Genomic DNA, 13620 nt, shown 5'->3' on the forward strand with positions numbered 1-13620 from the left:
ACAGTCAGTCGGGCAGCTTCCAGACAATGGTGAACCTCGTAACATCATTCAGTCCTTGATCAGTATGCTGAAGTTACACTGGGCACTTTGCAGAGGCTTCCTTTCGTGGGAGCTGTCTTGGATACAGTGCAATTCAGGGCCTATCTTCCATCAAAACAAGTCTTGGACATGTCAACAATAATCCTGAAGATTCAGCCTTAGACCTGGGTAACACACTTCTTGTCATGTTGCATCCTGATTATCAACAATGCCATGTGACATATGCAGGCTCTGCTGTGGAATCTGAAATCTCAGTGGCCTCAGCACCAAGGACGCCTGTTGAATTCCATCCAGGCTTCAGAGGAGATTGCAAAGAATCTGCAATGGTGGGTGCTCTACAACAATTGCATCAGCGGCAGACCTCTGTCCATGCTCCACCCAGAGATGACAGTGGTGGTTCATGCATCTCTGCTGGGTTTGGAGGTCATCTCAGAAAAACCAGACTTCACATCAGTCTGTTGGAGATGCAGGCCATTCAACAAATGTTGAAGGCCTTCCTTCTGTTACCTAGGGTAGGCTGGAACAGGTTACCATGGACCACACCCCCACCATGTGGTCCTGCAACAAGCAGGGTGAAGTGGAGAATTGAATTCTATACCAAGAGGCTGTGCACTTCTGACGTTGGCTGGGGTGTCGGGGCATCTCTCTGAATGTGAACCGCATGGTAAGGTCTTTAAATGCCGGGTTGGACAAGCTCAGCCGGTGGAGTCTGCTAGATCACGAACGGTGGGTACACTCCAAGGTGGCACTGGGCATCTTGCCACTGTGGGAAGAATTCTGGCTGGGTTTTCCGCCACTGGCAAGAACATGTCAAACGTTTTGTGTGTTGGGGTTTCCAAGAAAGTTTTGTCTGGGGGATTGATGCCAGCTAGTGTGCACCATGTGACTCGCCTAAACATTTGAAGCCTCTTTAATTACTATGTCTGTAGCCTCATGTATTTTAACAGCATCTCATCAATGCCCCATAACTGGGTTTATGCACTAAGGTAGAAGCTTACTCAATCCCACCTCATTGGCTGCATACACATTTTAAGTTGGGTTCATTTACTTGTAATTTATCACTAATGTTGTTAATTACAAACATTGTGTAATGTTCATCTAGTTTCTACCCTTCTTTGACCTCTATCCTAATTGTCTCTGCAGTTCCCTGAAATGAATGAAGTCAGTAAGGAGGATGAGCGAAATGGGCGAGCATTGACTGCCTTTGCAATACAGAACGCTGGTCTGCTGACGGGATTTACGATAATGCTGCTGCTCACCATGTACTCAGGGCAGATCCAGCTAGGATAGCTGCACTGACTGTCACAGAGTGGTGGGTCCCCCATCTCCCCACCCAGGGACTGAATATGTCACCAGCCTGTGATTTGAGGATTTCCAAATGACTAGTGAGCAGGGTGGGTGCATTGTTGCTCCAGATCCAACAGATCTCATCAACATTCCTTGAGGAGTAACCTGAAATTCCAGACTTTTTGTGGTGAACTCCGGGTAACAAACCAAGCACATCACTGCAAAACCAGCACCTTCAACCAAGACAAGTGTACAAGACTAACATCTGCTCCAGGACCTGTCAAGTCGCCAGATCTTCATCAGGACTTCTCATTCACAAACTCACTTTGCTGGTGTGGGTCCTGGCCTGACTTCCTCCAGATGACTAGCTCAAAGACAGTTGGACTCTGACTCTAACGTCCGTGGGAGAAGTGAGTTGAGGGTCGCAGATCCTCTTGAGCAGGCTCAATGTTTCCCAGTGACATTCATGGTGCATCGAATTGTTAAATGCTGCTGTTGAGAAGTCCTAGTTTCGGGCATTTTAAATTGTTAAGCTGCTAATCTGAAGGGGGCAGAGGTGACAAACACCAGTCATTTTTAACTTCTTTTTCCTTAGGAATGCAGCACTTTGTCCGGAATATGTGCTTATTATATGGATAGGTCTCTTGTGTGTCAGAATTGGGCCTGGGGTTTTGTTAGGTAGAATAGATGGTCTTCTCTTGAGAAGGTTGGTGAAAATGAGAGGTGGGTATTTTGACACTGGTTGTTAGGCCGTGAGGTGCTACGGCTTGGTAAGTGAAACAATTGCGGTTGACATCAACCTTCGATGTCCCTTTCTCTCTGGTTCGCTGACCCCAAGCAGAGTGGTTTCCTACACCCTATTTCACTTGATAGTAATACAGCATCCATACTATTTTCATTCTCCTTCCTAAGAAACAGGTATATGTCTAGGAGAGGGTGCTTAAGGCAGGACCTAAACTCCACCCTTTTCCTTTGAATATATGGGCCAGCCATGGTATCCCAGTGCACATGGCACCCCCTGTAGTTGGTGCTGTTCCAATCTTTCAAACCTCACACTTCCCAAATGAACACAGACCTGCCAACGCATATGCTGCCATTGTGTTTCTCACAATATTGGCACATTTCACCTGGTGAAGCTCTAATATTATACAGTGAGCTGGAAACCCCTACATACAATCAGAGTCCTGACGGTGTGTTGGTGGCTCTGCATCCTAGAAGTCCATTTAGGGTTTTACATCCTTCCCAGGACAAGGAAGACCCGTTCAGAAGCTTTTGTTTTGCAGTGTCAATATTTTCTGGACTCACATGCTGTACATTATTCCACTGTCTAGTGGTTGGGTCCAGAATTCTTGTATCTTCAGCCCCCCTGCCCCCCCTCCATTTCCATGACCCTTCCGTTGCCCCTCAGGGGCTGTTTAAGTAGTGATGAGCTAGAAACTCTCACTAAGTTGTCTAGGTTGACATGTATGTGAATGAAGTCACTGTGGCCAGATGTGAAGGCTGCAAACAAAGACCAAAGTTGTTTTAGGTGGGGGCCTTCCCAAGAACAGACTGAGATGCTGCAAGCAGCCCTGAATCAGTAGGTGAATGGCCCCAAAGTTTTTAGTGCAGCTGGCTGGTCCAGCACTGTCTAAATTGAGATAATGGCCTGTTTGTTCGTACCAGGACCCCTGCACCCCAGGCAACAATTTCACTAGTAATGAGCAATGTTGTGTATCGCATTGATAAAGTCTAAATTTTACTGACTTTCCCCCACTAAGCTTTGAAATTGGAGCAAACGTAAGCCAAGCATGACCAGGTGGCAGTGGTAGTGAACTTGTGTATCTTTGTAATGTGCAGCAGTGAGACCTGCTCTGGGCTCATTAGAAGGTACAGCCACTTACTCCACCCTCTTATCCACTGTTGAGATCTATGTGGTTATGTGTCTGTGTGTAGCCTGCAGATCACCGATTTGAATTCTTGCATTACTGTTTCAGCCATTCATCCTTCTGCAATGCATCAATTCTTGATGGGTTGCACATAATAGGACAATCATATGTTGTATGATAACAAACTATTATTTTATTAAAATACATAGGTATTCCTGCGGTTGGAGATCCTGTGCAGTGAGGCAGTGCCTCATGCAGGGTTATTTAAAATGCTGCAAAAAGCCTTATTCCCTGTTGTTTCCACAAATATCTGTTTGCTAGAGTCTGCCTCTAGACTCTGTGGGAATATTTGAATGCTATCAGCTGTCTGGTAAAAATATGAGAGCTCCCCAAATCTATTGAACCCCCTTGCACGAAGCACCGCATAACAAATTGACTTGTGTAGATCTGCTTGACCGAAAGGTGAACTCTGACAGCGAGCATCACCCTTGGTCAGAGATTCAACACATCATATACTGACCACTGGGACGGTGTCTAAGTTGTCTGCATCTCTAGGTGTGCTGGACAAGTACACTTGAGGGAAAACGTATACAGCTGATTGGTTTAGTTACAAAAATGTTGTTTACCCCATCATGACATTGTTGGGAAAGTAATCTGTTTATGCGTGTGTGAGTTTAATGAATTTTCTGCACTGTGTGCATGTTGAAGACTTGTGCTCTGTGGAGCTGGGCATCAGACATCTGACAATTGTGGCAAAGTTATGTCTTGCAATGCTGAGATGTGTGTAGAAGAGATGGCATGGATGCTACCTAGCAGGGTGGTTCCATTTTAAAATTGTGCTTTAAGAACATTGTGGTGTATCATGAGTGATGATGTGAGATTTATATGCTATTTGCCATGTCTGCTGCCACATCCATAGGCCGACAAAAATGGATAAAAAGAACCTTCGGTAGAGTTGACCTTATGGCTGGGAGTAAGTGACAATGCAGTTCGATGGCACACGATGCACTGGCACGTGAAGGGGATTGGTATAGGGTGCAAAGTAGTGCTGGACAAGCGTCAAAATTCATAGGCCGAACCAGGGGTGTAGTTTTGGCTCTAACAACCAAAGTAAGAACTGACACATCGAAAGAAACCTCATGTATATCACACAACAAATTAAGAGTGAGATCACTACATTGTGTTCAATAAAGCTGACTTTACCAGTATACAAATCACATGATAAATTAACCTGACACTACATACAAAATCTTTACAGGCAGAAATTACGCAACCCTGATACAATGCAATCCCAAAAAGGTGACTAGCACCAAATATAATGAATATCCCCAAAATCCTCATAAAGCAGCTGAACAATATTCATAGATTTAAAAAATACAATTGTCTTCACAATAATACATAGAAAACATTAAGAAAGCATATCACTCTCCGCTCTCTCTGGCCTCCTCTGACTTAACAACTGTTTCACAAGGACCTCAGTAGATGCAAGAACCTAGGTCTACAAGGTCATTAAAGTTCAGAAATTCCATGTAGATTGCTTTTTGGTGGCATGTGTTCTGTAGGATGAGCCTGTGAAGTGTAGTTTTGCTGCAGTCACTAGACACCTTTTCACTTTCTTGTCTGGCATTTATTCTAAACTGCATTTTCAGCAGATACAGAAAGCACGTGCATCTCAGGATTGATTACGGCACATGGCACAGCCTAATAAAAGTTGTTCTCCTTTGCCCAAATGTATGAGGGAGAGGCGAGAGCGAGCAATGCCGTGGTCCAGCCCTGGCCTTGTGTTCAAACGAGGCCTAGAGCTGAACCAAAGCCCAACATTTGGCTCAAGCCAGGCTTCAGATCTCACCCACCTATAGTACTAGAGAGGATTCCCATCTTGCCTTTACTGGTACATTTACTCTGTAAATTCCTTGAGACTGTAAAACTCCATGGGTGAGTGATAGTGTTGAACTCCGTACATTACACCCTCTTCATCGTCTGACCAGTGACTTTTGTGATGTTCTTCTTTCAAAAGACTATCGCATGCAATAGGAGAAGAACATTGAAAGGTTTAAGGGGTAATGTTCTTATTTAAATTCATGAAAAATAACGCAGATGTGAAAACTGTAAACTTTAAAGCCAGCCCTGCAGCTCCAACTGCTTTTAGGTTAGGCACCAGTGGGTATCTATGTAGTGCTCTATTTACCTCGAATCCATTCTCACCTTTCTCCGTCTTTCCGCCACTTCAATATCCAGTGATTTTAACTCTTCTACTTCCTGCCTTCTCCTCCCCTCCCTATACCTGAACCTCCTCCCCCCTATCCCTGCACCCCCTCCCTCCTCCCAAGCTGGTGCCTTTTGTTCCCATACCACCCCACAGTCCATGTGTGGCCTTCTCAATCATACCAACATGTCCTCATGCTTTCGGTCTGCTTTCTCAAGATTCATCAGTATTCGTCGCAGCCAGTGGCGAAGGAAGAACATTGCTTATCCTCCTTGAAAAGAATGGTGCACTGTGTGAGGTGAGGAGAATATGTAGGGGACCTTGCATCCTAGAGCCGAGATCTGTGTGTGGGATCGTGGATGCAGGAACTCATGTCTACTGGTGATGCAAGGAGTTTTCTACGCGGGCCTACAACTTTCCGAGAGTGCCGCACTCTGGATGTAGGTAACCTGCTATGCATATGGGCTGTGTACCCTCCTCTAGTGGCCTAAGCAGCTCACAGAGGTGTACTACTCTTATGCACCCAGCTATATAGCGTTGTGTCATGCACGTAACATCCTTTTGGCTGCAGCTCTCTGGGTTACATGCATCTTTCTCTGGGATTCCTCTGGCACTAAATTATTTTGTTATTGTAATTTTCATGAAGGTAATGGGCGATGGGTGCCGGTAACTTGCTACATGGTACAGTAGTGGGCATTACCACTACGCTGTTGGGTTCTCAGTGCGTTTTGGGCGCAGCGATACGAGTTAAGTAATCATGGGTGTAGGCCCAGAGTTAAGATGCATTCCGAGAGTGGTGTGGCGAAGCCCTGGGTGAAGTCTGGGTTGAAGTGCTGTGCTACAACTCTATCCTCCAAGCACATAAGGCTCTCAGTGCATCATCGCTTGAGGTGCCACTGGCTGCGGTGTTGTTCAAGGTATCGTCTGTTAATCTCAGGTGTAATGTGAGACTGACTCAAATAAAATGTATAATTTATGTACACGAGTGTGTTGAATTCTGTGAAATGATGATGTTATGTTAATTTGTAGTACGCGGCTAACCACCCGTGAGGGTATCAAGCTCTGAAATTGTTCAGTGGAATGAATACACATGTACTGAATAAAACTGATTAAGCTGGGTTGTTAATGTAGATGCAGTTGTAGTGTTTGAGCAGCAGGTGGCGCTCCTTCCCTGCATTTCTTGTGTCCTCATTTGACCCCGCTCAGTTCTGTCCTAGTATACTATTGTCGGAATTGTGGGCTCAGCCGCACTGCAGAATCTGACTGTTGTTAAGAAAATTAATCCTTTGCAAATTCCTGAGAGCGTGACGTTTCGACTGTAGATTCTACCCCGGATCACTCATGGTTCTATCCTAGGTTCTACAACACTCTGTTGGGAGAAATATTCGAAACGAGACCGATGAGTGAAGTGCCGCACCTATAAGGTGACAGTACCTAAACCTAAAAGCACGCAGAGGTGCCCGAAGTAAACAGGCTCCAGCTTGGCACAACTCCGGGTTTGATTTCCCCTCAAGTAGGATTTTGAAAAATCATTATGGTATTTCATTTCAACAGAGGCTCCGGAAATGTTGCGTGTGTAAAATACACAAAAGAATAGCAACAAACTAGACGTGCAAAACAGCCCCAGGGAAATGCCTCCTCCTCCCCCTTCAGCTAACAAATGCAGGTCACATGGTATGAATGTCCTGTCCAAACCTCAGTGTCAGCAGTAAGTAGGCCAAATAAGTGTGTTTCTATGGCACAAGTAATCGTGTATTTATGAATGGGAATGCAACACTAGACATCGGCACAAGGCGGGGGCAGACGGCGTCTATACCCACTTTTTTCACAGAGTGGACGCCGTCTACCCTGCCAAGAGCTTGGGCCCCACAGGAAAATTTAAAACTTGTCCCGATGTAATTTTGATTGAAATTTACATTGAAATGGCCACAAACTTCACCATTGACATGCAGCTTTACTAATAAAACTATATAGTGTTCAAACAATAATGGTTGATAATAGAGTTTGTGCAAATATGTATCATTTGCACATCACCAAGTAAAGTGTTCTGGTTTGTTTTGCTCATATTTAACTCTTTGTTTGCATCACACTTCTTAATTACAAAGAAAATCGTTTGTAATTCCAGATATATTTTGAAATATTTGTAATGTTAATTTACAGTCTATTTATTTAAATATTATGTGTTAAAGAAAAATAACTGACTTCTTCAGACCGCTTACTTGACAAAAGCCTATAAATCTTGTAAGAGAGAGAAAAATTAACCTAATTTTCCAAGCAGCAATTAGTTAGAAGACAAACTGACATTTGACCCCTTTCCTTGAACAGACAGCAAATGTGTTAAGATAAAAACAAGATTTAATGGCATCTTTATTGCTCATTCACTTTCTGAATGAACATGACACCTGTTTCTTTCCAGCCTAAGTTTACTAGTCAGATGGGACTAGTAGGTGCTAAAAATAGCTTGACCTGATAAGATTTTACTGGTAATTGTGAGTGGGCAAGTAGATTTTTTGAGGCCTGCTAATGAGGTGCACCCAATGCCCAGACAGTGTTAACAAGTGTAAAAAGCACAAAATAATGAAGTGATGTTATTACAAAGTGTGCCACATCATGCTGCATAATTTGACTTTCTTGCTACATAATTTGGCACTCTCCTGCCGCATAATTCATGGTGGCCCTGCATCTAGATGCAATGGAGGGAAAACAAAGGCACACAACTTATCACTACACAGGTTGTTGCGAGAGGTATGCTTTTGATGTTGTACATTACCTGTATATAAGACATATGCATGCACTGTAAGAATGTCATATGTGTTAGTCTGTCCCAGTAGTTGCACAAACAATAATTTAAATACCACTATTTTGTTTTATTTCTTTTTTAGCGCTACTCATCAAAATGCAGGGTATCTGAGCACAACATTCACATGTTCACATTATACATTGACAGTAAATTATATCTGAGTAAGTCAATGTACAGGATGCGTTAGTGAGGGTTACAGGGTGGAGTAGCCACATGTCCTTCATAACTCACTGTGCCCTATTAGAAGGTAGATAATTTATGAACTACAAGTAACAAAAGGATCTCTGTCTTATAAGCAGTCACCCACTTAAATAAAATAAATACAAACCTGTCATTTGCTTGTTACATAATGTGCTTTGCAGGAGACATATTAACACACAGTGCTACTTTAATTTAAAACTGGGACTAGACAAAACACAGATCTCTCTAGCAAATACGTTAACCTCCAGAGTTATCTTACCATTTTTATTATTCCCTGAGACTTACTGGGCACACAGAGATCTCTGCAGCAGGTGTCTTAACCCCATAAGATACTTTAAAATGCAGAATTTGCAACCAATTAAGCAGAAGAGATTAAGTGCCATGTGTCTCCTTGTTGCCAGTTTCTTTGTGACAGGGTTTAAAAAAACACAAATGTGAAGGCCCAGATTTTGTATCGGGTTTGGGGCAGATTCCTGAAGCAAAATCTAATTAGTTAAATATTGTAATGCGCCTAAATGTATTACTGATAGACCTGCTAAACATATGTGTGAGGTCTCTGATGTCACATCCTGTGAGGTCATGGGCTGTGATGCCACTTCCTGTGATGCTATGTGTGATGTCACGCACTGTGATGTCAGTTGCATACTGCCTAACTTGCTTAGTCACCCCACTTGCTTTTTTTTAGGACTTGTGCACTGCTAGACATTCCAGAATGCCATCAGAATTGCAGCGAGGATAGAAAGAGTGGAGATAATTACTTTTACCAGTGCGTAATTAGAAGATTACCACTTCGGGCCAATTTCCTGACAGCAGTCCTTATTTGATGATATACAACACAGCAGCAAGGCACCTTCAAACAGCACACAATTGGCACACATGTAGTGGATCAAACTAGAGAGGCCAGCAGAACCCCTTGCAGAGACATCACCCACAGGACACCCGGTTAAAGGAAGAGATAAGGTAGGGCTCATCCAGCTCATACCAAGAGAAGGCCCTCTTCGAGGGAAGCCCAGGCAGGAATTTGACTGGCATTGGACAAAAAAACCTCATCTCCCAAGAGCGCACGTAGCTGCTGTTTCCAGAATGAAACTCTGAATATTGATTACTGCCAAATCCTACTCCACCAACAAACAATTGCAGAACCCATCCTTGTTTCGTGGTGTAAACTATAGGGAGAGCAAATCCAATTGTTTCCAGTCAACAGTCCTAGACTTATCACAAGCAAGAGTGGCATTAGCAATTAATAAAGAGCCCTTGATGTGCCCCAAGTAAGACCATGTGCTTCAGGACCCCAGTGTTGACCATCTGCCTCACTCTTGTCCCTTGTAATCCGTGGGAGCAGTGGTAAGGACCATTGGTACATCAGAACCACAACGTCGTAGGTATAGCCCATAAGTCAAAGATGCAGCTTCTCTGTAATTAAAATCGACGGCCAAGCCAGAATGTAACAACCAGCGGTTTCATGACCAGCCTCGACATAGAACAATCACATCTCCCCATGTTCAAGCAGTGGAGGTCCATTCGCCTAACAGTAGGGCTCAGAGAAGTTCCTGGAAGAAAAACCATCAAGATGATAGCCCTCATAGAAAGAACATCTCTACTTTGTCTCCAGAACCAAAAATAATTAATCTTTGGCTGAGTGCAATGACTGGAATGCACAGATTCCACAACCACTATAGCCTGAAGGGAGCTGTACTTCTGTAACAAATTAAACAAAATGGACTTTGACTACACCTCTTAACGAGATTAGAGAGCTCAAGCCATCAGTGTTCAGGACCAACAAAGCATGGCAACAAAATTCAAATACCAAAGCCTTTCCAGGATATAGTTGAAAAGGAAGCTCTTATCAGGCGATCCATTACAATGGGAGAATCCGATATCTCACTGGTTTTCTAGGCCAAAGATGAGAAGAGATTAGCATTTGCGGGAGATACAAGAACCCTCTAGCAAAGGAATCTAAGGACACAACTAGGTCAGAGCTTGTATAGTAGATCTGTTATTTGAGCGGCCTCAAATCTACCCCACTGCCAGTAAGTCATATTAACAAGGGAGATGGATATGGCAGGTCTTGTGCTGCAATTCCCCACTGTGCTTATAGCAACGGTTTTGATGTTGAAATATATTTCACATGGACTCACATGCTGTAATGTCTTCCAGGGGTTGGATGTTCTGTTTGAAAATGTAATATCATTTTAAGAAAAAAGAGCAACATGCATGCACAGTACCCTGATGCAAGAGCTGTGGGCCACATTTGAAAGTGCACAACTGTCTAAACGTTAATGATGGCTGCATACCCAGTGTGACTATTTGCCGTCTAGACGTCTCAACGCAAACAATAGTACCAGAAGCATGGCCACTAGCTTTTGATTGGAAGTCCCATACTGTGGGTGCAGTAGCAAAAATGCACCTCAACGCAGAAGCCTTTTTCAGTAATGTAACCAAGAGCAAGCAACAAGGCCAAAACAGTACTAATAAGGTCAAGACATGTATGTTAGTGTTAAAAGAGAAAAGGGATTAACACACGAGACCTCATTGTTATAATTTTCAAAACACTAATGTGGTCAAATTAGGTAAAGAAAGGCCACTTTCAGGGTGCCCTACATGTTAGTATTAAACATCTGAAGAGGTACAGTGTAAAAAGACCATACAACAAACCCTCAATCACTGCAAGCGATTGAGGAACATGGCGGCCGCTAGACGTTGGCGGCCGGAGGCGGAAGTCCAGAGGGCTTTTGCATTTGCTGGAAGAGCTGGCGTGTGAGCGAGCGGCAAGAAGCGGTGCATAGCGGGAACTGCGGGAATTTTGTTCGTTTAACCTGCGGTGGGGAAAGCACTTACCAGATAATGCTCACGGAGCTAATTTGTGAGCAAGGGAGACGCCGGGGAGTCCGGCACGAAGCTCAGCTGACACGCTGGGAAGAGGCAGCAGGGAGCCTCCGGCGGATCTGGTGGGCCGGCTTTGGGGGCAGAGGCAGAACAAGCAGGGTTTCCCTGCTACAGCCGGGAGGCGAGAGAAAAGGCTCGAGTAGAGAGTCGGTGGTGCAGACGAGTGGTCTAAGAAAGAGGGGAGGAAGTCCCCTGCTTATGGAGAGTGAGACCCTTAAGGAATGTGAGGTACCCTCCAGATATATGCTGAGGACCAGAAACATCGGAGGTAAGAGTTTTCTTTCCACTTTGCCGGATACTTTGCCTAATTTACCACAAGGGGAAAAGACTGCTACTAAAGTAAAAAGAGGGCGACAGGAGGGGTCTCTTCAACCAAAAGGGACCAGGGAGACTATTAGGAAATCCAGCGAGGGAAGGAATATAAGGAAATCCTCTCTCCCAACTGCAAGAGTAAAAGTGACTCCTTCACTTAAATCTTTTTTTCGTGTGCTCCCAAATATGCAGAAGGACAAAGCAGCAAACGCAAGTTCTTATCCCAAAGAGTGTTTACCCAAAGATATAAGGATGTGCGAAGCTAATTCGCCAAAGGTTAATGATATGGAAGCTGCTGCAGGAAAAGGTCCTTCTAGTGTTTTAGGAATGGAGAATAGGGTCCCACAACAGGATACAATATCAATTCCAACTAGCAATAAATATTCAGTCTTAACAGTAGTTGAAGAGTTCGAGCTGTTATTACCACTACAACCGTCTGCGCAAAACCCAGAATCAATCGTAGAATTAAACAGAGATAATCAAGATTCTCCAGAAGGAAGAGTATTAGAGGTGGAGGCAGAGCCCTCACTGGCTAACATCCTATTGGAGTTGAAGAAGGATATTAAAGAGCGTTTTGAAGTGTCAGAAGTTAATCAAACAAATATACAAGCATCCTGCTCATTATTGGCCCAGAAACTGGACGAGGTTACGACTCGTACAAAAAAACTGAAAGAAGTCAGCGCCGTCAGACAAGATGTTGTAAAAAACATAACCGAGATATCTAATTTGGGCAAACAAAACCAGATGCTAAGAGACGTTATAGAGAGAATTGAGAATCATTCTCGAAGGAATAATATAAGACTTTTAAATATTCCTGAAAAGGAAGAAGGGGCAGATATGAAGACCTTCGAGAAACGATTCTGAAAGATAGGGCGGAGATTAATCTTGAGAGTGAAATACAGAGGGCGCATAGAGAGCCGTTTTGTCGTAACCCGCAGAAAACTAAACCCAGAAAGATTTTGGTAAACTTTCTTTCTTACATCAAGGAGGAGATATTAAATAGAGCCTTAAAAAATGGCCCATATCTGGTTAATGGTTTTTCCCTCCTGATAAGATCTGACGTATGTAGGGTTACAGAACAAAAACAGTGGGAGTTAGGTGGGAAGATGGAAGAACTTAGAAGACTGGGAGCGAAAGTTCAGTTAAAATAATGTGGTACAACAAAATGTATAACTATCGCTCAGTGGAAGATGTTGATGCACTAATAAGTAGAATGTGTAATGAGAACAGGTCAAAGTAAGAAATAGCTTGATAGCTCTCCAGCATTTTTTCTTTTTAAATATATAAATAAGCTGTCTGTCTGCCCATAGGCTAATAATCTAGGGAGGGTTCCTTGGGGGGGGGGGCACAGTAATGGAGGGGGGGGGGTTGGGGAGCACGGGTGGGGAGCAGCGGGAAAAAAAGAAAAAAAAGTTCTCAACACCATGTATGCGGGGTTACTTTTTTAGAATAAGGCTGAGATCGGGAAAAGAACTTGTTAAAGAAGATGAGTTCGGTTAATGTTCCGAGCATTAAAAGTCTTACCTGGAACGTGAATGGTATGAGATCTAAACTTAGACAGAGACAAATATTTGAGTATCTAAAGAATAGCCAGGCACAAGTGATAATGCTACAGGAGACGCATCTCTTGGCAAATGAGAGTAAGGAGTTGTTCGGGAAATACGGGTGGTTGCAAAATTTTGTCGTCTCAGATCAACCATTTTGTTGTAAAGGTGTGGCCATTTTGATTAAGAGTGGTTGTGGAATAGAAATGCGAGAGTCAAATACAGATAGTTCAGGTAGGTGGGCCCTAGCCCAAGTTAGGTGGGCTGATATGGATTTCTTATGTATTGGTTATTATGGCCCTAATGAGGATAATTCTCAATATATTGTTGATTTAGAACTAAGGATGGCAGCAACCTCAGTTCCCGTAATCTTGGGTGGAGACTTTAATGTGTTATTAGACCCAGCGCTAGATAGGTCTACAAAAAGAGAGAACATATCTGTCCCTAGAATGAGGAGTGCTCTGAAAAATATGATAT

General features: G+C 43.5%; 1 protein-coding gene across 4 annotated transcripts in view; it reads left to right on the top strand.

The window, feature by feature from the left end:
* Positions 1–6530, top strand: part of SLC39A14 (solute carrier family 39 member 14) — a 288443-nt gene extending 281913 nt beyond the window's left edge. For all 4 annotated transcript variants that reach the window (XM_085633968.1, XM_085633969.1, XM_085633967.1 and 1 more), the window contains one exon: positions 1183–6530. In XM_085633968.1, coding sequence (XP_085490094.1) covers positions 1183–1329 — 147 coding nt within the window. In that variant the 3' untranslated portion in view covers positions 1330–6530. The remainder of the gene's footprint in view (positions 1–1182) is intronic.
* The last annotated feature ends 7090 nt before the right edge of the window (positions 6531–13620 follow it).

This window comes from Triturus cristatus, chromosome 11 (genome assembly GCF_964204655.1).
Source record: "Triturus cristatus chromosome 11, aTriCri1.1, whole genome shotgun sequence".
Classification (NCBI taxonomy): domain Eukaryota; kingdom Metazoa; phylum Chordata; class Amphibia; order Caudata; family Salamandridae; genus Triturus; species Triturus cristatus.